Source organism: Mustela lutreola, chromosome 5 (genome assembly GCF_030435805.1).
Source record: "Mustela lutreola isolate mMusLut2 chromosome 5, mMusLut2.pri, whole genome shotgun sequence".
In the NCBI taxonomy this organism is placed as follows: Eukaryota; Metazoa; Chordata; class Mammalia; order Carnivora; family Mustelidae; genus Mustela; species Mustela lutreola.
In genome coordinates this window covers 116138219-116164053 of record NC_081294.1, presented here as the reverse complement: position 1 = coordinate 116164053, position 25835 = coordinate 116138219, and the positions used below count along the sequence as shown (strand labels likewise).

At 34.8% G+C, this 25835-nt stretch overlaps 1 protein-coding gene across 1 annotated transcript in view; it reads right to left on the bottom strand.

The window, feature by feature from the left end:
* The window catches only part of ADGRV1 (adhesion G protein-coupled receptor V1), a 544366-nt gene that overhangs the window by 148505 nt on the left and 370026 nt on the right, over positions 1-25835 (bottom strand). The window contains exon 85 of the mRNA XM_059175461.1: positions 19302-19480. Coding sequence (XP_059031444.1) covers positions 19302-19480 — 179 coding nt within the window. The remainder of the gene's footprint in view (positions 1-19301; positions 19481-25835) is intronic.

The following is a 25835-nucleotide window of genomic DNA, read 5'->3' as shown; positions in this document are numbered from 1 at the left end:
GTCAATTTTTGGGTTATTAGTTATATCCTAGGTGATATTATATTGCAACAACTAGAATCTTAGAGCAAATTGGTTGCCAAATTTATTTATTGACTATTTATTGAGCACTTACTCTAAAACGTAGATAAGCTATGAAGTTTAAAGTGAATTCTAAAAAAATATACAAAATGCGCTCCTTTAGTGTAGGACTGAATGAAGTATGCTGTTTTTAAAAGCAATTTTTAAAAGTTTACAACAATATTTCAGATTTATAAAAGAGAATCAAATTATAAAACTTTGAGGGAAAAGGAAATTTAGAGGTCATTTAATTAACTTCTAATCAATGTTTGATTCTCTCAGTTGATTCTTCTGGTCTCTGTTTTTGTTACCAGTTCTTTACACATTTGAAGAAAGCTGTGTTCTAGAGATAAGGCCCTGCTTCTACCCATGAACTTATGGATAGGTTCCACAAACCATTAGTGATATCATATGACATCCTCCAACCATCATGGTCATTCTCTTCCTGACACGCCATTGTTTCCCAGCAATTTCTTTTTACCTTTAGAATTCAAAATGAATTAGCAATTCAGCCAATGCTCTTTAGGTATACTTATTTAAGCAAGCATAAAACAACTCAAATATATCTAGTCTGTAGTTTACCATTGTGTCATTAAGAAAGCCAGGGGGAGGGACGCCTGGGTGGCTCAGTTGGTTAAGCAGCTGCCTTCGGCTCAGGTCATGATCCCAGCGTCCTGGGATCGAGTCCCGCATCGGGCTCCTTGCTCCGCAGGGGGCCTGCTTGTCCCTCTGACTCTGCCTTCCACTCTGTCTGCCTGTACTCGCTCTCGCTCACTCTCTCTCTGACAAATAAATAAATAAAATCTTTAAAAAAAAAAAAAAAAAAAGAAAGCCAGGGGGAAATATCCCACAGAATAGAATGTCTATAGCATTCTCCTGATTATACTGGTATGCCCCTTACAAAGGAAGCTGGTCCAACACTACATGTTATCTTTTTTTTTTTTTTTTTAAAGATTTTATCTATTTATTTGAGAGAGAGAAAGAGAGAAAGAGAGAGAGAAGAGAATTCCCACTGAGAAGGGAGCCTGATGCAGGTCCCCATCCCAGGATCCCGAGACCACAACCTCAGCTGAAGGCAGATGTCCAACAGACTGAACCACCCAGGTGTCCTTACATGTTATCTTTTAATTTATCACACTTTCTTTTTTCTAAGAGTTCTTAAGGAATCAATTTAATAAGATATTGGGAGTTTTTTTTCAGAACCAGGCAGATTGAGAATCCAATTTATGAAGCTGGGGACAATATTTGTTATCAAACCATCCTGCATTCCACATTCCTCAATACAGGCTCATCAAATTCTCCATATTAGAATATTATCATTCATGCAAGAAGACAAATGGAAAATGATTTAGAACACCTACGTACTTTCATAATTATTTGAGAGTTCATAATTCTTTGAGAGTTCAAGTTTTTTACTGGTAGCCCTTTTCTTCCCCCCCCTAGAGATTCGTTCTACCTGATGGAGAAAATGAAAGCAAAATCTAACTTAATCATCTTTCCTTTGCCTAATATTAAATGTTTACCTATAGAAGTTTTCTCCACTATTGAGTGTATCTTTATTCTGAACAAAAACTTTCAATGGTCTCTCCTTTCCTCCAGTTGTCATTTTATCATTTTTAGCAAGTCTCACTTCATTTAAGTTTCCCTTTTCCTACATTAGCCGTTCTTTTTTCTCTGATATGTTCATACTTTCTTTAATTATGTCTGCCCTTGTTCATCTGAGCCCCCACCAGAACGAGAATACACAAATCCATCTTGATTCTGGTGGCTGTCTCCCCATTTCCCCCCTCTTTAAAATGATTTTTAACCATCCCATTTCAAGTTCATTCTGAAAACTTTCATTCTTGTCCTACTTCCAGAGTCTCCAGTCACGAAAAATTCTCCAATTTTTAACTGTTTTAAAACCAATCTTCCTAAATCTCAGTGCGCATACATGTCTAATTATGTGCAGGATTTCCCTCCCTGTTTCCTGTTTATCAAGATCTCCATTTGGCAAGGGTTGTTTTCTGCTGGATATTATCATTTCTATTTCTAGAATTAAACAGAATTATGTCAAGCTGTTGGCCTTACTGCTTCCCCTACCTTCTGAAGAACTGTCAGATATTCAAATGAAATCTATCACTTACTCTGTTTCCGGCAGAACAGGATTCCCAGTATGTGTGTGTGGGAGCAGCACTAGATGTACAGCTAAGTCAGACACACTGGGTTGACCTCTGGCTGTGCTACTGCTACCTATAGTTGTTCTGGATTCGCAACACTTTGCATCTGAATTTCCCATGGAGAAATAAGTTACCTAATGGTTTATGTGGGATTCATTCAGCTATAAAGGGCTAGGAGCTCTATCAACTAGGAAGCTGGGCAGCTCACAACAATTTCTTGGTGAGACAGCCAGAGTTCCTTTCCTACTGCCAACACTGCCCCCTCCGATTGGTACTAATGATCTTTATCCATTATTTCCAAGGCTGCAGTTCACAAAATCCACATGAGCAGTAGGAGTAAAGTAGACTGTGTGAGGTCAGGGCACTCTGAGAGGTATGGTTCCTGGGAAAGATATATTACAAAGGCAAAGAGACAGGAAAAACCTGGCAGCAATGTCTTTCGGGGGCTCACATCCTATAGACCTACAACAGATGCATGCTATTAACTACTGTTAACTGTGCTGTGTACAGAGACCTTACTTTAGACATTACTATGTACATGAACTTTTCGTCAACCTTGATATTTAAAGAAATTCCAACTAGGAACCACAGTGAGCCAAATCAAAAATCAAAGCATCGTGTATCGAACAACACAAGTCTCCATGGAAATACATTCTCGAATAAGTAAATGATTTAAAAAAAATAATCAACATGGGATACACGAAAAGAAAAAGTGAAACTCCCAGATTTCAGGGAAAAAAAAGATGATGATTTTGAAAATGATTAGGGGGACAAAAAATTTTTTAGAAAGTGCCTTAGAATTGTAAATAGAGTACAAAAAGAAACAAAAGAAGAGGAAAGAAACAAAATAAGGTAAAGCCCAGATGAAAGTATTCTGAGAGAGGCAACAAGGGGGTGGAATGGGAAGGGGATGGGAAATACGCAGTAACAACAAAGCTGTATTGGAAACAGTGATGGACAGCATGACCATGCAGAAACCTGACTGACCAGACAGACAAATGGAGCAACTGTGGCAGGATACATGGCAAAAAGCCAAAGACTTAAAAAAAAAAAAAAGTGTTTTTTATTTTTAAGTGTGATTATTATAATCATAGAAGACAAGGTATAGTGATAAGTAATCAAATACTTTGGTATCTTTGATTTTAGAACAACGGGAAAAGAGCAAATAAAATGTCTAAAGACTGGAAAACTCAACTGAGCAGAATGCAACATGTCTGTGGATTAAGGGCCAAGTACCAGACAAATGTAAAGAAAAAATAGCTGCGACTATATGTTCTAACCAAACTTCTACACTACAGAAATAAAATTTTAAAGATCTATAAGCATTCAAGAAGATGAAGAATAAATTTACCTAAATGGAAAAATAGTTTCAAGCTACTCTCTGAATACAAAATGCCAGACCATAATAATATAACGTTCCCTGAACTCTGATCTGAAAAATAACATCAAGCACAAATAGTAAGTTATTTAAGAGCATAAGGAATGAAATAAATACTGCTAACAACGGAATTAGCAAAATGTAGGAAGTATTTGAGAGATAAAAGCACAAACAGGAGAGAAATTAGGGACAATATAAAGTACATGTGAAAAATACAAAGATCCAATAAGTTAATTGGTATTCAGGAAACAAAGAACTGCCCCAAATGAAAAGGAATAAAGAGGTTTTTTGTTTTGTTTTGTTTTGTTTTTTAAAGATTCTGTTTACTTATTTGAGAAGGAAAGAATGAGAGACAGAAAGCACAAGAGAAGGAAAGTCAGAGGGAGAAGCAGACTCCCTGCAGAAACTACTTATTAAAAGATTTTATTTCTTTATTTGAGAGAGAGAGAGGGAGCACAAACAGCGGGCAGGGAAAGAGGGAGAGGGAGAAGCAGACTTCCCGCCGGGCAGAGAGACTGATCCAGGGCTGAATCCCATAACCCTGAGATCATGACTTGAGCTAAAGGCAGATGCTTAACCAAGTGAACCACCCAGGTGTCCCAGAATACAAACAATTTATAAGAGAGGTACAAACAGCCAATAAACATAGAAAAGTATATTCAAACTCCCTAGTCTCATTAAACAAATAGCAAAAAACCCCACAATATTTCATTGCATATGTTGGTTATATGTCAACTTGTTTGGGCCATGGGATGCCCAGATATTTAGTCAAACATTATTCTGGATGTGTCTGTGAAGGTGCTTTTGGATGACACGAACATTTACACCAGTAGATAACCTGTATAAAGCATATTGCTTTCCTTAATGAGGGTGAGCCTTATCCAAGCAGCTGAAGACCTGAATAGAACAAAAAACCCTGATGCTTCCCTAAAAAAAAGGGAATTCTTCCTGCCTGATGGTCTTTGCCTGGAACTACACTTTCTTGTTCTCCTCTGTCTCCAGCTTGCTGACTTTTCTTGCAGACTGTGGTAATTGCTAGCCTCCAGTCTCATTAAACCAATTCCTTATCATAAATTTATATCTATCTATTTGTATATCTACCCATCTATCTCTCATCTATCTATACCCTACTGGTTCTACTTCTCAGAAAAACCCCAATATATCACATTTACCTGTCAAAATCATGAAGCTCACAATCAAGACTATCACTGGTGTTGGGAGACTGGTACTTTCAAGAAATATCATTAAGACTGTATTTACAACCTTTCTGGATGATGGTTTTGTAATTTCAATATTTCTAAATTTCAGTATTTCTAAAAACTTCTTCTTATCTCCAGTAATTTCATTTCAAAGAAGCTGTGATGTGGAAATGTGATTCAATACATTTGATGCAGGTTTTTAAATATTAAAAATTGTGACAGAGAAGAACCAAAATGTCCAATGCTGGGGAATGGTAAACACATTATGAGAGAGATACTGTGGGGAAAAAAAAAAAGAAAGAAAGGTACTGTGATACCAGTTAAAAAATATTGAGGTATAGTTAATGCTATGGGAAATTCTAATGATATAACATTAAGTGAAATGGGGAGATAAAAATGTGTGATTATAATTTTGTATTATAAAAGTAAAAATAAATCAGAACATAAACAGAAACTATCAACAATTAGAAGAGCTTAGAAAGATGGAGATATGTCTGATTTTTATTTTTAAAAATTATATTTCTAAGTGTTCCATACTTTCTAATCACTGATTAATTTTATAATAAGAAAAGAAAATTACATTAAGCAGGCAGATACCCTTCCTCTGAGAAGTTATGAAGTTAAAAAATAGAACCCAAAAATCAACTGTCAGAAAATCCTTTTAAGCCAGGAACAGCTTTCTTAAATTTTAGTAAGTATCCTGTTTGACACACTGTTTATGTTTGTGAGCATTTCCTTTTTCATTAGAATTATCTTCAACAGAACTTCCTCCATAAATAACTGATTTGTTTCCTGAACTAATACAAACTTGACCTTTGTGGTTGTATAAGCTTGAAATTTTCAATTTCTCAAACGAGAATTTTTGTGACACTGCAAAATACTCTGTAATAAAAAATATCTGAAAATGAGGCTGACCAACTTTTGCATTTGATCCCTAAAATTTTTAAAGGAAATAAGCAAGATAAAATGCAATTTCACAAGCATCTCTATGAGTATTACTCCACCTCCCACAGTTTTACAATTACTTCCTTACCAATGCTTTATTTGGCTTGATATTTCAAATGCCTAAGTTCTTAGCCTTTTGCATTAAAAAGTGATCATTAGTCTTCCTGATTCTGCCTCTAGTTAATAAATTAAGATGGATAGAGACTGAGGTTCTTGTAGCAACACATATTCACCATTTTGACCCTGATTAAATCACTTCAAATGTTCTCAACATGTTAACTCTATCGCTGCACTTGGAAAATTTAATTAGCACACAAAATACTTAAAATAATTCCCTGAAATGATCTGATATCACACAAAAACCTATCTCATACATTAAAATGTAAAATTTCCTTAAAAATGGACAGGAGAATGATGTGTTAATAGAGAAATAAAAATTCAAGGGAGACAAAAGTAATAGCCCTAATATAGCCAACCTCACCTTTAAAAAGAGAAAAAGAGAAACAAATACTCTTCATATTATTAGAAAACATGAACAATCAGAAAAATTAATGCGGGGAGATGAACAAGCAACTGACAAAAGAAAAATGCTAAATAAAGCTATGGGAAGATATAGATCTAAGACCATGTACTTAGTATAATGTCTGGTACAGAATAAATAAAGCTATTAAAATATACTAATTATTAAAGAAATGAAAATTTTAAAATATTTTCTATTTTGCATTTGCAAACACTGAAAAAAACTTATGATGCCCAGAATTGGCAAGAATGTGGGTCAAAAGGTTATTACACTTTGGTAATATATTTTAAAGTAAAAAATTATAAATGTATCCTTTAAATGAGCCATTCCTTTGCTCAAAACTTATCCTATGGAAAATATTAACACAAATATAACAAACATACCTTTAGCGGGATATTCATTACAACGGTGTTATTTAAAAAAACAAAACAAAACTAGACATAGTCCAGAAGTCTGCCAAAGAAGGATTGGTGAAACAAACATAATAGAACATTACAGGATAGAATGTGATTAATATATATAGATTAATATAGAAAACTGTCTCATAAATGAAAATAAAATTGCAAAATAGTACATATAGTATCCTGCTTTTGTTGCGAATGCATGTGTATACGTATATGAGTGTATGCATATGCAGAGAAAAAAGGCAAAAAAAAAATAGACCAAATTATCTTTGGGATGAAGTTAAAGATGAAGCTATACATTAAAAACCACTGTTATTAGAGTAAGTATTAAGACTTGGAAAGATCTATTACTGATACTAATGAAGTCATCATAAATAAAAACATTTGTATGACTCAACTCTCTAAGAATAATTTTAGAATAAACCTGGTTGTTTCTGGATACATAAGAATATAGTTCCTTAGCTTTCAAAAACAATGACATTAAAGTTCTACTATTTTTCACAACTCGTAGCCTTACCAAAAAAGACTCCTTGGAACTAAATGGATACTTAATCACTTACTTCAGAGTATATTCACATTTAGATAAACTATTGAAAACACCTGCCGTAGAATGAATGTTCCATCCGTCATAAAATTCACACGCTAAAACCCTAACCCCCAATGTGATGTATTTGGAGATGGAGCCTTTGAGAAGGAATTATTGTAAATTAGATCATGAGGGTGGGGCCTCAAGCTAGGGTTAATGCTCTGATAAAAATAGGAAACGCAGAATCCCTCTTTCTGTGCATTCCTGGGAAGGCTACTCGAGGGCATAACCAGTGAAAGGGCTCTCACTAAGAAGTGACCATAGCACCTTGACCTGGACTTCCAGCTTCCAGAACTATGAAAAATAAACATTTGTTGGCAGAGTCACCCAGTGTATGGAATTTTTCTGTTACATCAGTCAAAACTAAATGAGATATTATCATAAAAGACGGAAAGCTTTAGAGGTATTTTTTCCCTCATTTATCACAAAAACAAAAAACTTCAAAGTTAGGCTGATAAAAGCTTCTGAGTTTCGGAAATATGGAAGAGTGTATTATTGGCAATCTTAATGTCAAAGAAAAGGATAGAAATAATTTAATAGTATCAGAATGCCTAGAGGTAATAAAATGATAAGCAATTCTTTAAGAATTTATAGGATCAATAATATTTAGGCAGGGGAGATGTAATTACTACTTCACATGAGCCATACATTCCCAGAGCAGTAAGTGAGGCTTGAACTGACCCCTCCAGTGTGCCAGATACTGTACACAAACATGCTGTTTTGCACATGCATCATCTCAGTCCACACCACAGTTCTATGACAAAGGTTTTATTACTCCTACTCCACAGACAGGAAACTTTAAACTCTCAGAGGGTAACTTGTGCAGGGTCACAGAGAAAGAACATGGCAGAGCCAGTATTTGACTTCTTGTCTATCTACTTCCAAAGCTCCTGTTCTTTCTACTGTGCTCCAACTGAAAAAAATCTTCCAGCCACATCTCCAGACATACTTAGTATAGTGAGTTTTCTAAACTATACTTTTTTGTGTCCCTGCATTTCTGTACATGGGTGTTCTAAAATCAAGCATATTTATTTAATAGTAAAATGCTGTGTACTAGAATTAAGACTCAAAAGCTGATTTTTAGTAGGAACAGCAAGCTTCAAGGCAGTTTAGTAGGAACAGCAAGCTTTAAGGCAGTTTAACATGATCTCTAGTTTCATGTAGCCTTGAAAAATAACAGCTCACATGCCCAGCACAATCTGGTAGCCTCTAGGGAAGAAACCTGAGTGGGAAGAAGAATGCAGCTGTAGTTCTCTCAAAGCTTCATTTCTAATGAAAGCTCCACCTTGTAAGGATCTCTGTATTTGACCTGTCTCAGAGTCCAGTCAGTGCAGAAATTCTGCTTCTTGGTTAGGGGGTAAGAATTAGGGGGTGAAGGGATAGGATTGTTTATTAAAAACAATGTAAAGCAAGTGATTAAACTTAACAGCTGCCTGAATTAGAGGATAGCAAAGACTGCGGCAAGACAATCCAAAAAACTTATAAGAAAAGCTGGGGTTTGACTCTTGGTTTTGGCTCAGGGCATGATCTCAGCATCATGGGATTGAGTCTTATGTTGGGCTTCATACTCAGTCTGGAGTCTGGTTGGGACACATTCTACCCTCCCTCTCCCTCTCTGATTCTCCCCCAGCACTCTCCCCATCTTGCAAATAAATAAATAAATATTTTGGGGGGGAATGAAAGAAAAATAAAGAGAACCTGGGGTATGAGATGCCCACAGAGGTTTTGAAAAGCTCCAGTGTGCCTGAGAGTTTAGAAATCCACATGCATGCCTAGCGCCGTGTTTATGCTCAGGAAAGACTTGAGAAGGCCCTAGGTTATCTCACCACTGATTAAGTTTGTATATCTACCTAAGCAGAAGTGAAGGTTAAGGGGGAGTTGTCATCTGCCTGCTGGAGAGTTGAAGTCATGTTCTAACATGCACACAGAGCCCCTTAGCAAAGAGTGAGAGATTAATTGTTTGATGGCATTTAAGGAAATATCTGTCAATCATTAACTAACCACTAAATTAACAGAACATAGATTAGTGGTCACATATCACAAAGAATATTTATAGAATTTAGATTTACACATTTAGAGAATTAGTTCATAAAACTCAACAAATGAACTACTACTGTAATGAGCAAAAACACAAACTCAGGAAAAAGGGAGAATATAATCTTAAGATTTTCCACATTATAATATTTAGAATACATAAAAGCTACAAGCCATGCAAAGAAACAACCAACAAAGATTCTAAAGTTAAAAATTATAATAACTAAACTAAAAATTTCACTATAGGACTCAATAGAAGTTTTGAGCAGGTGGAAGAAAGAATCAGTAAATAGGAAGATAAGTCAGTTGAGATTATCAAGTTTGAGGAACAGGAAGAAAAACAATGAAGGAAGAGCAACAGAATCTCAGAGTTCTTGGGACACCATCAAGCTTATAAACAAATGCATATTAAGGGTTCCAAAAGAGTAAAGAAAGAGGCAGAAAGAATATCTGGAGAAATAATGGCTCCAAACTCCTAAAATCTGATGAAAAACATCAATCTACATATCCAAGAAGCTCAACAAACTCTAATTAGGATAAACTAGAGAGAACTGTATCTAGCCATGTCATAAACTACTGAAAGACAATGAGAGAGTTTTGAAAGCAGCAAGTTAAATCATATGACCCAACAATTCTACTTTTAGGTGTATTCCCAAGTGAACTGAAAACATGTTGACACAAAAAAACTTGTACTTTTATATTGTGTGCCATGCTTGTAAAAAATGCCCAACTTCTGTCTAATCATGCAAAAAGATTAAATAAAACCAAATTTGGAGACATTCATAAAATAACTGACCAGTATTCATCAAAAGTAAAAAAACAAGGGAAGACAGAGGAAATATCAGATTGGAAGAGATAATGAGGCAAGGTCACTGAATGATGTGTGGAATTCTTGGATTTTGGAACAGAAAAAGCACATTGCAGAGAAAACTGCTAAAATCTGAGCATGGTCTGTCATTTAGTTAATACTTCCTTATCACAGTTAATATCCTGGTTTTGATCATTGCACTATGGTTATGTAAGTATGTATGTGTGTACCCAGGGTGAAGGGTATACATGAATGCTGACAATTTCTACAAATTTTCTGTGTTTAAAATTCTTTAAAAAACAAAATGTAAGAAAAAAAAGATTGATATCGATAGAGCAAGTTTGGAGGAGAGCTACTAAGAGAGAAAAGATGCAAAAGCATGTCATATCAGGATATATTTTAACAAGTAAACATTAAGCTTGAAAAAAAAAAGAACTGTGACAAACTGAAGGCTTATCAAGTTGAAAATATGAGGTTACTTTTTGTTTCTTGTTTGTTTTTTGGTATGAGCTCAGCAACTAAATACAGAGCCGAATCTACAGGATTTCTACTATATGTGAAAAAGAACCCTGGGAGGGAATAAATTTTTTCTCACAGATGAGTTCCACCATAAAGTAAATGAACATTTGTCTGCAATGATGTAAAGATTACTCAAGGAGTGCGTGGGGACTGGCTTTGATGCTTTATAAAGTTCTTATTTTATTTTGTCCAGGTTCTGCCTTGCCTGAAAAAAGAAGGTCTAGTAACTGAGAAGCCATGAAGGATGTAACTCAATGTACCCAACAGAATTTTTCTCAGAGAGATAAAGCAGTAGTCACAGGGATGCCTGGGTGGCTCAGTGGGTTAAGCCTCTACCTTGGGCTCAGGTCATGGTCTCCGGGTCCTAGGATTAAGCCCCACATTGGGCTCTCTGCTCAGCAGGGAGCCTGCTTCCCCACTCTCTCTGCCTACTTGTGATCTCTCTCTGTCAAATAAATAAATAAAATCTTAAAAAAAAAAAAAAGCAGTAGTCACAAAAGCTAAGGTGTTGCTAGGAGAGAGAAAACTAACACAAGACAAGAGAATGAGATAAGATAACTGAAATGAGTTGTTAATCAGTACCCACGAAAAAGTAAAATAAACTGAATATCTGGAATAAGAAGTTCAAGATACCCTGAACAGGGTTTGAATCATAATGTTTTTGTGTTATTAAGGCAAGCTAGATATTTTCCAACCCTTCAATACTTTTATTCTAAGACCTTGAAGGAAAGCATACTTCCAACACCTCTTTACTTTGGAGCTCTGAATGAATGGAAAATGCCAATCTAAAGCTTCTCTCTCTCTCCATATATATATCTCTCCATATATATATCTCCATATCTATCTATCTATCTATATATAGATATAGATATAGATAGATAGATAGATATCTTCATATATAGATAAGATAGGTATGGAGATATATATATGGAGAGAGAGAGAAAAGCTTTAGATTGGCATATATATATATATATATATATATATATATATATATATATATGGTGTGTGTGTGCAATAATAAACATATGCAATAATACATCCCACACCTGTGCATATCTATGAAGAGGTCTTCACAATACTCCTCTTTCATAGATACATATAACTATCTATGATAGATATATCATAGAAAGAAAGGGATTTTCTCTAATCCTCAGACAGTAAGTAAACAGTCTCCCTATGTTTATAAACATTTTTTTCATGATTCTCTTTTTAAGTAATTTAATAAAGAGTCTCATATGATATCAAACTTTCCATAAAGTGCTATTATTTCTACTTAGTTCTAATTAAGAAAATAGATTTGTTCTCTATATTAACAACATTTCTCTTAATACAGCTAGCAAAATTAGATTGTTTTCCGAGGATTAAGTAATTTATAAAATGAGTAATTCAGTTCAGGACCAGGATAATCAGAAGAGGTTATAATTAAGATTTGTTAAAACTAACAAAAGTAAAACATGATGCTAAAATACTAAAACTGAAATCCTACAAAATTTTAAGACTATAATTAATGTTAAAATTAAGTTATTCATTTTTTCATTATGAGTTAGTTAACAAATTCTTAGCTTAAATAGAAGAGTTCACTTAGATCTCTGCCCATTATTGTTATTCTATATAAGCCGACTTTTTTTTAAGTTTGCATTCATAAGAATTAGCAAGAAAGAGAAAAAAAGCAATCTTTTTATATTACTTTTTTTTATTAACATAAAATATATTATTGGTTTCAGAGGTACCCATCTGTGATTTATCACCCACTGTTCATTACATTACATGCCCTCCTTAATGTCCATCACCCAGTTACCCCATTCCCTCACCACCTTCCCCTCCAGAAACCCAAAGCAAGTATTTTAGAAATACAAACCAACCTATCATCATTATTATGTCAGTTTTACTGTTATTGACATTTATTAATGTGTCAGGATTTTGCAGCTGAAAAGAATAGTGAGAGAGGGAAAGTCTTCACTGTCCTTTCTTCTCTAGGACATGACTCTGACACTCATTCTCAGTCACTGTCCTTTCATAGCCACAGAGTTGTGGGCCCAATAATGGCTTTTCATCCCTTTAGGGACAATTTTCAGGGCTGCATTACCTTTGCTCCTACCCTAGCTCTTGACTCAGTTCTATATCCTTTTTCCTCTGTACTTTGCTTGATCAGACTAGGGATTTCTCTTCACCTTGTTTCTTTTTTTTTTTAATTTTTCAATTTTTTAATTAACATATAATGAATTATCAGCCCCAGGGGTACAGGTCTGTGAATCGCCAGTTTTACACATTTCACAGCACTCACCAGAGCACATACCCTCCCCTCCCCAATGTCCATAACCCCACCACCCTCTCACAACCCCCCTTCCCCCCCAGCAACCCTCAGTTTGTTTTGTCAGATTAAGAGTCTCTTATGGTTTGTCTCCCTCCCAATCCCATCTTGTTTCATTTATTCTTTTCCTACCCCCCAAACCCCCACATTGCATCTCCATTTCCTCATATCAGGGAGATCATATGATAGTTGTTTTTCTCCAACTGACTTATTTCACTAAGCATAATACCCTCTAGTTCCATCCTTCACCTAGTTTCTTTTTCGTAAAGTAGCCAAGAAGCGAATCCAAGAAAAATAGACAAATAATCCCAAAGACACTCTACAAACTATTTAGGAGAGATTACCCCTGGGTATTCTCATTAGAATTATTTCTGCAACCAATGGAAATCAATCAAGGCCAGATTTCCTTTACTTTGACGTTATTTTAGTAAAGCACTGTTCAATTATAAGATAAAAAAGAAAGCTGGAAGAATATCTAGAATCAATTTCAAAAAGTGATGAAAATGTCATTAAGAACACATTAAAGGTATAGGAAGCCTTTTGTTAATTCTGAGTACAGTATGATTCCTCATAGAGTCATAAGATCATCTGGCTCAGTGATAAAGAAGCAGTAACAAGTCTATACTGGATTTTCTATTTTACAGACAAAAGAGACAAAAGTAAATTTTAAATTTTATAATCTCTGTAGGGCTTTTCTCCAGATCATGTTGTGTAACTTAAATCTGGATAAAAAATCCACTGGTTGAGGTAAATTAGAATTTGATCTTTTGTATATGTACATACATATACATATGTACATATAAGAAATGTATATATATATGTATACATAAGAAAAAAATTGACAGTCCTCATGTAGTATTTTGAGTATTGAGATATTCAGTATTATTTGGTAACTTCCGAGTATTTTAGATACATTTTGATAATCATATTATCAATTTTAATATAAATATGTTACTACATAGAGAAAGCATGAAAGTTATTTCTAATCCCTTATTTGTATATACTTCCTTTGGTTGTTAAGGATTTCCTTTTTCCAGTTCCGATATTTACATCAAAGAATACATTAAGCCCTGCATCCTTCAAAAATTTAATAACTTTTACCATCTGTTACCAGTTACTAATCACTGATCTCCACTCTGAATTTCAATTAATATAGCTGACATAATCATCAAATACTTATAATATTTGTGAATGTTTCAAAAATTCACAATATGGTATGATTGGTACAATCACAGGATTTATGAAAGGTTCTGAGTCTAATGAGGATAGACTCATTAATCTGAAACTAAATACTCCACAGAGTTGATAATTAAGCTGATGTTTAAAGGGGAAAAATAGGTATTTTCTAGGCAGACAAAAGGAAAGAAAACCATTTGAGACATAAAGGATATATTCAAAGGTATAGGCACAAGAAATCATGGGAAATATCAAATGATTCAGTTGCAAAGGAGAACTGGGGAGGATGGGTATTAGGGAAGCTAAGGAAGCTGGTTCGACAGGTTAGTGTCAACCATGGATGACCTAAGAGTCCAGGATCTTGAAGGTAATGAAAAGCAACTGTTGGGTTTTAAGCATCACAGTGATATAAACATTTCCATGTTTCAGAATTTAGTAGATGGATTCAAAAAAGAAGAAATCAGAGAGAGGAATACAAGTTAGGAGGCAACCCGACAGAGCAGACAAAGATGACAGAAATGAACTGAAGAGACAATGATGAAATAAAAGATGAAGATGAAAATGAGAAAGTAAATTAGGAAGACATTTAGGAATTAGGCTAGGAAATAACTTGTGATTAATAGCATGTGAATTATAAGAAAAAGAAGTAGAAAAACTTAAGTGGGTTCCCAGGTGCATGGTGGCTCTTTCTAGAAAATGTAGATCAAAGCACACATTTAGAAGATCAATTTAAAACAGACTAAGTATAATAAAGCTGTGTGTCATTCTGGTAAAGATGTTTATTGGACTTCTACATCTATAAGTCCCCAAACAATCTCAGCTTTTCCAAAACACATTACAATAAAACTGTGAAAAATCAAAGACAAAGAGAATCTTAAAAGCAGAGACAGAAAACAAGCATGTAACTTACAAAGGAAGCCCACTAATGCTTTCAGTGGATTTCTCAGCTTAAACCTTACAGGATAGGGAAGAGTGGGATGATATATTCAGAGTGCTGAAAGGGAAAAAAAAAAAATGTGCTAATCAAGAATACCCTATCAGGCAAAATTATTCTTCAGAAATGAAGGAGAAATAAAGATTTCCCCACAAAAATAAAAGCTGAAGGACTTCATCACCACTAGTCCTGCCTTATGAGAAAAGGTGAGAGGAGTTCTTCAAGCTGAAATGAAAGGATGCTAATGGGTTACCTGAAAATACATGAAAATATACAGAATACTGGTAAAGGAAACTATATGGTCAAATTCAGAATTCTCAATAGTGTATTACCATGGTATGTTAATCATATAATTCTAGCATAAAGACTGAAGAAAAAAAAAGATTAAAAATAATGACAGTCTCATGAATTTTTAAATGAATACTCAATGTAAAAAGAAGTAAGTTGCAAAAGGAGGGATAAAGTTCAAGGGTAGTGTTTGTGCATGTAATTAAAGTTAAGTTGTTAGCATAAAATAGTTACATCTAGATGTTGTTTTATGTAAGCCTCATGGTAATCACAAAACAAAAACCCACAGTAGACGCACGACAGACAAAAAGAAGGAATCAAAGTATACCACCAAGGAAACCATCAATTAATAAAAGAAGATAGCAGAGAAAGAAGAAAGGAGTATGTGAAGTACAAAACAGAAGACAATTAGTAAGATGACATTAGTTAGTTTTACATATCAATATGTACTCTAAATGTAAATGAACTCAGTTCTCCAACAAAAGGACAGAGTAGCTGAATGGATGGAAAGGAACAAAAAAGATCTAATTGTATGCTGCCTACAAGAGAGTCACTTCAGCTTCAGGGACATACATGGATTCAAAATTTTAAAAATGTGAAAGATAGTCCATCAAGTGGAAACCAAAAGAGTGAAGGGGGGTAGTGTTATACTTATATCAGACAAAATAAACTTCAACTCAAAAAGGTATAACAAGTAATAACATAAGCCATAATATAATAATGATAAAGGGGCAATTCATCAAGCAGGTATATAACAATCATAAATACACCTGTACCTAATGTCAGATCACCAAAATATATTAAGGGAATACTAACAGAACAGACGGAGAAACAAACAACAATACAATAATAGTAGGGAGCTTTAATATTCTATTTTTAATGATGGATTTATCAAATGAAAATGTTAGACTTGAACTACAGTTAGATTAAATGGGCCTACAGATAAATACAGAACATTCAATCCAATAGTAGCAAGATACACTCTTCTTCTTCTTCTTCATTTATTTATTTTTTTTTTTGTGGCTATACAATCTTCTAATGCGCACACAGAACATTCTCCAGAATAGATCATACATTAGGCTACAAAACAAGTCTTAACAAATTAAAGAAGACTGAAATCATACCAAATATCTTTCCAACCACAATGGTATGAAACTAGAAATCAGTAACAGGAAGAAAACTAAAAAATTCACAAATATGTGGAAATTAAACAATATACCCCTAAACAACTAATGCGTAAAAAGAAGAAATCAAAAGGGAAATAAAAAAGTAATCTGAAACAAACAAAAATGGAAACACAACATACCAAAACATGGGATGCAGAAAAAACAGTTCTAAGATGATATTTATAGTGATAAGTGCTTACATTAGAAAAAAGAAAGATGTCAAATTAACAACCTAACAACCTAGCAAATTAACAACACCTCAAGGAACTAGAAAAAAAGAACAAACTCAGCCCACAGTTAGCAGAAGAAAGGAAATAATAAAGATCACAGAATGTTGGTGGGAATGTAAACTGACACAGCCACTAGAGTAAACAGTAAGTAAACAGTACGGAGGTTCCTCAGAAAATTAAAAACGAACTATTATATGACCCAACAATCTCATCTCTGCGTACATACCCAAAGGAAATGAAATCTGGACCTTTTATTTTTTTAAGATTAATTTAATTATTTGAGAAAGAGAGAGGAGAGCTCCACACAACAGCTCTGCTCCAGGGAGTTGGAAGCGACCAAGCCACCCAGGTATCCCAAGCATGCAACTTTTAATCTTAGGGTCATGAGTTCAAGCCCCATGTTGGGCAGAGAGCTTACTTTAAAAAAAAAAAAAAAAAAAAAAAAACTAAGGAAGAAATAACACCAAACTTGAAAACCATTCCAGCTAATAGAAGAGAGATCACTCCCTGTTTTCATGAAATTATCATAATCTTGGTTCCAAAATTTGACAAAAACATCTTTTAAAAAGCAACTTGTACATACTGATACAATAGAGATCTATTTAGAGAAAATTCTTTACTCAAAAGAAATTGCTTATTACTATGAAGTAACCACTGCACAACAAATGAGCTACTATTTCACACCATCACAAATCCTATCATTACTCCGAAAGAAAAGGTATGTTTATGTATATGATCAAGGTATACAAGATTTTTCATAAATAATATAGTAACTTGTATACTTATATTGATATTAAACTGATAATTAAAAATACAGAATTTAAAAATTTTTTATAACTGTAACAAATTTACATAGGGATGATTTAGGAATTTTTTGTGGAGGACACAAGTAACTTATAATACTTACAAAACTCAGACACTTTTGGTCTAATAATCCCTATCATATTAAAACCAGGTAGAGGTTAATGTATTTTGCATTTCACTTATTATAACTGAGCTGATAATAAAAAACTTTTTGCAAAAGCCTCAGAAGGCAAATATTTTAACAGTTGATTTGGACATTCTTGTATAATAGTTTATTTCCCTCTTTAAAAACCCCTTAACAAGTACCAAAAGAGTTCTTTTAATTAATATCACTTTCATCAGGTCCCATTTATCAAGGCTGGGTGGGTACACATGTAATGCTAAAACTGCTGCCAAATAAGTCCTGTCTTGCCAGGAAACTCGTGAAAGGGATGGGCAGCTGGCCACCAGGGTTTGTCTCATGGTTACTTTGTATTTGACAAAGAATGATGTCAAACTTTCTGAAATTAATCCTGGCTTCCCAAGATTTAAATTAATGCCAGGGGTAACAAAGTGTCATAACATAATTTTGAAAAGACACAATAATTCCCTTCTAGAAGATCAGGCTTTAGGAATTTTAATGCACAAAATACATTATAATGTTATAAAGTAATCAGTATGAGGGAACTTTAATGAATCTCAATAAAAAATTACTATATATGGCCTCTCAGTGGGTGTGTGCATATCACATAGCTAGTTTCCTTGGTTGAATAGAGTGTGGGATATGTGTGTGTGATTGCCTATTTGTGAAATACATTTGCATACATTAATTATAATTATTTATTAAGTAATAATGAACAATTATAACTGATCAGAGGCAATAATGATATTGAAATGACTTCTGCTTATATAGTACTTTTACTTTCAAAGATTTTTCACATCAATTAACTCATTTTTATCTTCACAATAACCTGTGAGATAATTAGGTAAACTGTCATCATAAAATTGGAAATAGGTTATTCTTTCTTATTTAGAAATGTTACTTTCCCCCATCTAATCCTCATTACACCAAGGGAGCAGATTAAACTTTATTATAAAAATTTTTTTCCCCTCCTGCATATGGAGTCAATAAAAGGGGTTGAGTATTCCTCAAAGCTGTAAGACACCAGATTGAAGATTAAGGGATGTATATGTGTGTATAAAGATTTGTTACATTTAAAGACTATTAATGCACCTTAGTCAGAACATATAAGAAGGTCCCAGTTGACCCTGTCTCCTTCTTGTGTCCTTTTGCAGACACTCTCCATTCACTCCAATACAGCCTTTTGGTCTTTAAGGATGTTGTGGAGGACAGTGACTGCCATCCTCCCCTTCCCAACCTCCCCCAAAACGTCAGATTCCTTAGATAATAGGCCAAACTCCATATTTTTCACTGATTCTATTCTTTATCAAAACTTTCATAGGTCCCTGATTTTACTAGGTACTGTATTACTAGGTATTGGTCTTAATCTAATAAATCTAATAAACTAAATTATGCTAAGGTACAAATTACTGAGAATTGTCTAATAGCTCAACTCACCTGAGAAAACTGTATCCATCAGAGGAACTAGAAAGGCAACCGTTTCTTACTTCAAGGGATAATTAGAGGAAGTAGAGATTTAGTCAGTCTGGTGGGAAAGCACAGGTCTGCCTGGTATTCTTTGTTTGGCCATACTGCCTAGTCTACTGCTCCACCATCTACTAATGAAGCTATCTGAGTTTACAAAGGCTAAGAAGGCAAGGAGTTCTGCCTGGATGTACTTACAGGTCACCGTGGATGAGTCCATAGATCTGTGGCATGCTCTGATGATAGATTCCTCTCAAAATAATAATGAGGAGAATCACCACAAAGGCTGGAAGTCCCCAACTCAGAAGGAAAAACAGCAGATATCGTCTCTCTGTGTGTTCATCGTTCATCACCAGTACATACCAGAAATTCACAGACTAAGGAAGGAAACAGAACAGAAAATGAGTAAGTTCTGGTCTAATGTCACAGGACACAAACTCACCTGGGCTGGACATAAAGTGTTATGGTCCAACAAAGGCTAGAATTACTTAATAATTATTTTTTTGTTTGTTTCTTTGTTTTTTAGATAATTCATATATTTTGTACATCCAAGAAATTAAGAATACCTCAAAAATCTTGAAACACTGGAAAATATTAATTGTACTTTTTATTTTCCTTAGTTTGCTTTGATTTATTTACAGCCATAGTCCTCTGTGATTGTTCTATGCATGTTGAAAAAACATACACTGATATTCAAACCTATTTCCCATGTGAACAGCTTCATGATGATAATAAAGTGAACAGCCCTTTGTGTCAGACTTTGGAAAACTTTTTAAAAGATTTTTATTTATATTTTTTCAAGAGTGAGAGAGAGTAAGTGCACGTTGGGGTGGGGGAAGGAGCAGAAGGAGAGGGAGAGAGAGAATCTCAGGCAGACTCCCCAGTGAGCACAGAGCCCAACATGGTGGTCAATCTCACGACTCCGAGATCATGACAGAGCTGAAATGAAGAGTTGGTTGCTTAACTGACTGAGCCAGTCAGACACCCCTGTTAAATTTTCTTAAGGCCTTATCATATGAGAGGGCTAGATACTTTTCCAGGGAATGGGTATATAATTGTGAAGAGAGCCCCATGTCAGTCCCCAGCAGAAGACATATATGAGTAAACAGAAAATGACTTCACAGAGACAAAAGTTCTGCGATGAGATAGGTTTTGTACCTATTTTTCCTTCTCAGTTTATATGCTCTTTTTTTCATTCATGGACTTGACAATTATTTATTGAGTGACTACTAAATTTCAGGGACCAGTCCAAGCATGGGGGATATAGAAGTGAAAGAGATGAGGGAGGTATTTACTTTCCTTTATGTTAGTTTCCAAGGAAGTGGGAAAGAAGTCATCATAGAAAGTATGTATTTTATATTTATCATGTATTTTATATCCATTATTTCTTATTAAGATAAGAAATATAAAAATGAGGGACACCTGGGTGGCTCAGTCGGTTAAGCATCTGCCTTTGGCCCATGGTCTTGGGATTGAGCCTCACGTCAGGCTCCCTGCTTGGAGGGGAGTCTGTTTCTCCCTCTCCCTCTGCCTGCCACTCTGCCTACTTGTGCTCTCTCTCTCTCTCAAATAAATAAATACAATTTTTAAAAAAATATAAAAAGGATAAGTATATAGAGGGGAATGAGGGGACACATTAGATAAAGAGAATAGGAAAAGAAAATGTTCTTATTGGCCCCAAATCCCGCACTTCGATCCTACACCTAAGCCAAATCTAGAACTTACATATTCTGCCTTCTAGTGTTCTTTTTCCACTAGCGCACTTACACTTAATTATCATTTAGCACAGAAACAACACTGAATGTCATATATTTCACACAATGGTACTTCTCCACTAGATAAATCCCCCTTCTTAGTTTCTTATGGTGGAAAAAGTGTGAGTATAGATAAATTACATATATATACATACATACATACATACATACATATTATTCGTATATACATCAGAGGGATAATCAGTAGCAAGCAACAACAATCCCGTAGCTTCAGTTTCTTCATGTATACAATGAGGTTACTCTAAAGATTAAATGAGATATTATGTATGAAAGGCTGAGCACATAGTCAGCATAGGGAAATGTTGCCAGCTCCTTTAAATCTCCTATTAGGATGTCAGACAGTGTGAAAGACAAAAGATAAATAGTTTAAGAACAAAGTAAGCTGTGATATGACGGAAGCTCTTTCTCTGTGATAAATAAACATGCCTTATGTTCATGGAAAGGCTTTCAGGTGCTATTTACGGAGGCTTCTAAGTAAGACTCTATCTGGACCAAATCAGCCTTGAGGGATTAGTATTAACTGGGCTAAACAAGGGAAAAATAAAAATGTTTGGTTACTTGGAGATTTTTGTCTCTGAATTTTATTTCCTGTCAGCACTCCATATCTTTATGTATACCTGCATATATCTATAATTATGAGTAATTTGAGTTGTTGCTTATGTAAATTTGTTCTAACTTCTTTTTTGGATCATTAAATCCAACAGGGTTTTCCCCGTTCTTTCCATAATTAGTACAGGGACACACACCTAAGTAAGTGTGATTGTATCAAGTATCTAACACTGAGGTGATCAAACTGCCTGTCAGAGAATGAAAATTCAGGCAAAGAAAGGATGACAAGCCCATCTCCAAAATAAAACTGCTAATTATTTATTTTAAATAGATGTTTGTGTTTGTAACCATATAAGATGGTAACTCACGGGTGTTGTTGGTGGAAGTGTCAGAAAGCAGAGCATGGTAAATAACTCCTAAGTTGATTCATCATAATAGAGACTGGGATATTTCCAAAATGTCTGCCTTTACGGAAATGGACATTAGTTCCATCAGTTAGAATCACTCAACCTTTCAGCAATTGTTTGACCTTTACCAGAGACTCCGATAAGACTGAAACAAGTGTAACTGTTTGATTTGTACATGCACGGCTTCTGCTCCAAAGAGCTCAAGGCATAGTGTGGCTGAACAGTCAATTAAGCAAAACAAGTTCCTGTAGTCACCAGCTTTTGTTGACTTAAAAAAAAAAAATCACTTTTCTTCCCAGAAGAATCCAACCACTGAGGTGTACCTTAAAGACTTATTTCCTATTGTATGTTTTTTTTTTCTTTTTTTCTATAGAATTGAAATACTATGTAATTAAATGATGTCTAATTATTTTAGAAATACCATATGGCCCAAACATAAGATTTGTTTTGACTACCTAATTTCAAGTCTTACTTGAATTTTAAGTTATTTTAATATAATGTGGTAGGAATATGCCTAGGTCATGAGTTCTCCTTCTTAGAATCTTATTTCATCCCGCCCCAACATAAGCAGAGTGGGTTCATGACTCTGCTCCTCCACCCACAGCTGATTTGATCTGGAGAAGTCTGCCCCAGGCTGGGCCAATCATGAATCACTGAATTCCATGAAATTCAGTGACAGTCTAAGCTGGTCAGCTGGAAAAAGAGGACATACAGACTTTAGTGACGGAGAAAGGCAGAAGCACAGTGGAGAGAAAGTGTGTTTATAGAGAATATGGTTCGTGGGTTCAGTAGTTATCCTATATGCCTATTATTCCTTTTATGATGTAAATGTTTGCTTAAATTAGCTCAATTTAGTTTTTCTTTATGTTAAAAGAAAAAAAGAAATTGACTGAGGTCTATATTGCTATTCAAAACCAGTGGAATTGAAACCACCAGTTACTACCATTCTCTAAACAGAGGAAACAGTGGAGCATTGACTATGTTCTTTTCCTTGTAATCAAGGTTCCTCTTTTGTAATCTAAGCCTATTTAAAGACCACTATGTTTGAATAATAATTTTATGCTGACAGACACATAGCATATGTGTGCCTTGGTGTCTGTGTGATTATTCAGTGTTGGAGCTAATGAAATTTTGAAAACTCAATAGTTTAAAGGGTATCACTCTCACCCAGACATGATTCAAGTGGACTGGGCATGGCTCACTATTCACTGCCCATGTGATGTTTTTCCTGCTAAACACTAACTGTGAACTGAGAATGGTAATAGTTAGGTCTCTATTTACACTTCTATCTCTAAGCTTTAAAAATTTTGTTAGAACCATCTTACAGACCATCTCAAGACATCATCATTATGTAGTCATGTTACATTTTTAACCAAAATATTATCCCTGGGTTGCCTGGGTGGCTCACTCAGTTAAGTATCTGACTCTTGATTTCAGCTCAGGTCATCATCTCAGGGTTGTAGGATCAGGCCCTGAATCGGGATTTGTGCTGGGCATGGAACCTGCTTAAGGTTTTCTCTGCCCCTCCCCGCCCCAACCCTCTTTCCTTCTCTAAAAACAAAAAAAGCAAAATACTCCAACTCCCCCAAAGTTGTCCCCCAATTTAATCAAGTACATTAATCCAACTTGACTATACTGTATACATGCAGCATATGCATTTCTAGCATTAATATAATGTAAGCTGAAGGCAAGCCCTAAAAGATTCAAAACTATTTTCAGTTTTAGCAACCAAATTAGACACTTCAAAAGAGAAAACTGAATAAAATGTTTTGCAGTGTCTAAAACTTGGTGATATTACCACAGTCACATCTTTAATGTCACTTCTCATCTGCATCTGAATTCCACCTTCTTACTTCTGTCAGTGCTCACCACTGAAGGATGATGTATTTGAATTTGTACACTTTTCGCAATTACCAGCATTTCAAGATTACCTGGGTGAAAAGAGGCAAAGGATCTGTGCTCAGAAAACTATAAAGTACTCATGGAAGAAATTGAGGAAGACACAATGAAATGGAAAAATGTCCCATGCTCATGGATTGGAAGAACAAATACTGTTAAAATGTAATGCTACCTAGAGCAAGCTACACATTTTATGCAATCCATATCAAAATACCATCAACATTTTTCACAGAGCTAGAACAAATAATCCTAAAATTTGTATGGAACCAGAAAAAAGACCCTGAATAGCCAAAGGAATGTTGAAAAAGAAAACCAAAGCTGGTGGTATCACAATTCCAGACTTCAAGCTCTATTACAAAACTATAATCATCATGACTGTATGGTACTGACACAAAAACAGACACATAGATCAAGGGAACAGAATAGAGAAACCAGAAATGGACCCTTAACTCTATGGTCAACTAATCTTTCACAAAGTAGGAAAGAATGTCCAGTGGGAAAAAGAGTGTCTTCAACAAATGGTGTTGGGAAAACTGGACAGCCACATGCAGAAGAATGAAACTGGACCATTTCCTTACACCGTACACAAAAATAGACTCAAAATGGATGAAAGATCTCAATTTAAGACAGGAACCCATCAAAATCCCAGAGAAGAACACAAGCAGCAACCTCTGTGACCTTGGCCACAGCAACTGCTTGCTAGACATATGTGTATATATATGTATATATATACATATATATACAACATATATATTTACATTTATACATATATATATATTTTTTTAAAATAATATAAATACTATACAGCCATCCAATAAAAGAAATCTTGCTTTTTGCAAAGACATGGGGCTTGGTCCCGGGACCCAGAGATCATGACCTGAGCCAAAACCAAGAGTCAGATGCTTAACCGATGGAGCCACCCAGAGCCCTCCATTTTAACAAATTTAAAGAAAACTACCTAATGATATTTGTGACAATTTCCTGTCATAAATACAATCTAGAGAAATACAGGAAAGGAGAACTTGAAGAGGTACACAATCAAAAGATAAACTTTCATGTAAATAGTGAACACTATAATGATGTTTTAAAAAACTTGAAAAGACATGGTAATTAGTGACTTAAGTTTTGACATGGTTCTAAATGGATAAGCTGTATGTTTTTGGCCAATATTACTTGGTTCTTCTGGGTTTCAATTTCTTCTTCTAGTAAAGGGACAAGTTAAACTGTAAGTTATTAACAATTTCCTGACTCCCAGTTTGTGAGTGAATCATTGTAGAAATTACAAATACTGAAATAAAAACACGAATGGTATGGATTTTGGAAGTAATACAGACCTTACAGATCATCTGACCACACAAATCCTCTCATCTAGAGATGAGGAAACAGATGTAATCAGAGGAAAGCACAGTTTTTTCATATGCTGCTTAGTTATAGAACTTGGGACAGAACACAAGTCCAAAGCTCTTCTGAAGACTGATTAAGATTTATTTCCATAGAGACTCACACAAATATTGAGAATATTATTTGCATGAGAGCTTTTTTTCCCTCTCTCATTACCCCCCACACACTTTATATGTCAGTGCAGATGCATTTTTTAATAAAAATGTGGACATTACCATTTCTCTTTTCCTTTCCATTTTTTTTTTTTGCTAAGACTAAAGGACAATTTTAAAATGTTTATCAGAATATAAATCACTCAAACATGACTGTGGCCTGTGATAGATTAATTTTTGTAAACAAATGAAGAATTATACAACTTGAGTTAATAATTTTTGTTGAATTTAATAATAATTTCGTAATTTGGTTTAGTTACTGATTTTACTCAGTTATATACTATCTTGCCAGAAAAGATTTTTGGGAGGCTCAATAACTCCTAGTGGAGAGCGACAAAGTTAATTGGTGCAAATTTAATTTATTTTTACATTTCAAAATATTTTATTTATTTATTTGCTAGAGAGAGAGAAAGAGAGAGAGCGCACAAGTAGGGAGAGTGGCAAGGAGAGGGAGAAGCAGGCCGAAGGCAGACACTTAACTGACTAAGCCACCCAGGCGTCCCATTTGGAGCAAATTTTAAAATGTTACACGGAATAGTTTATGAGAGG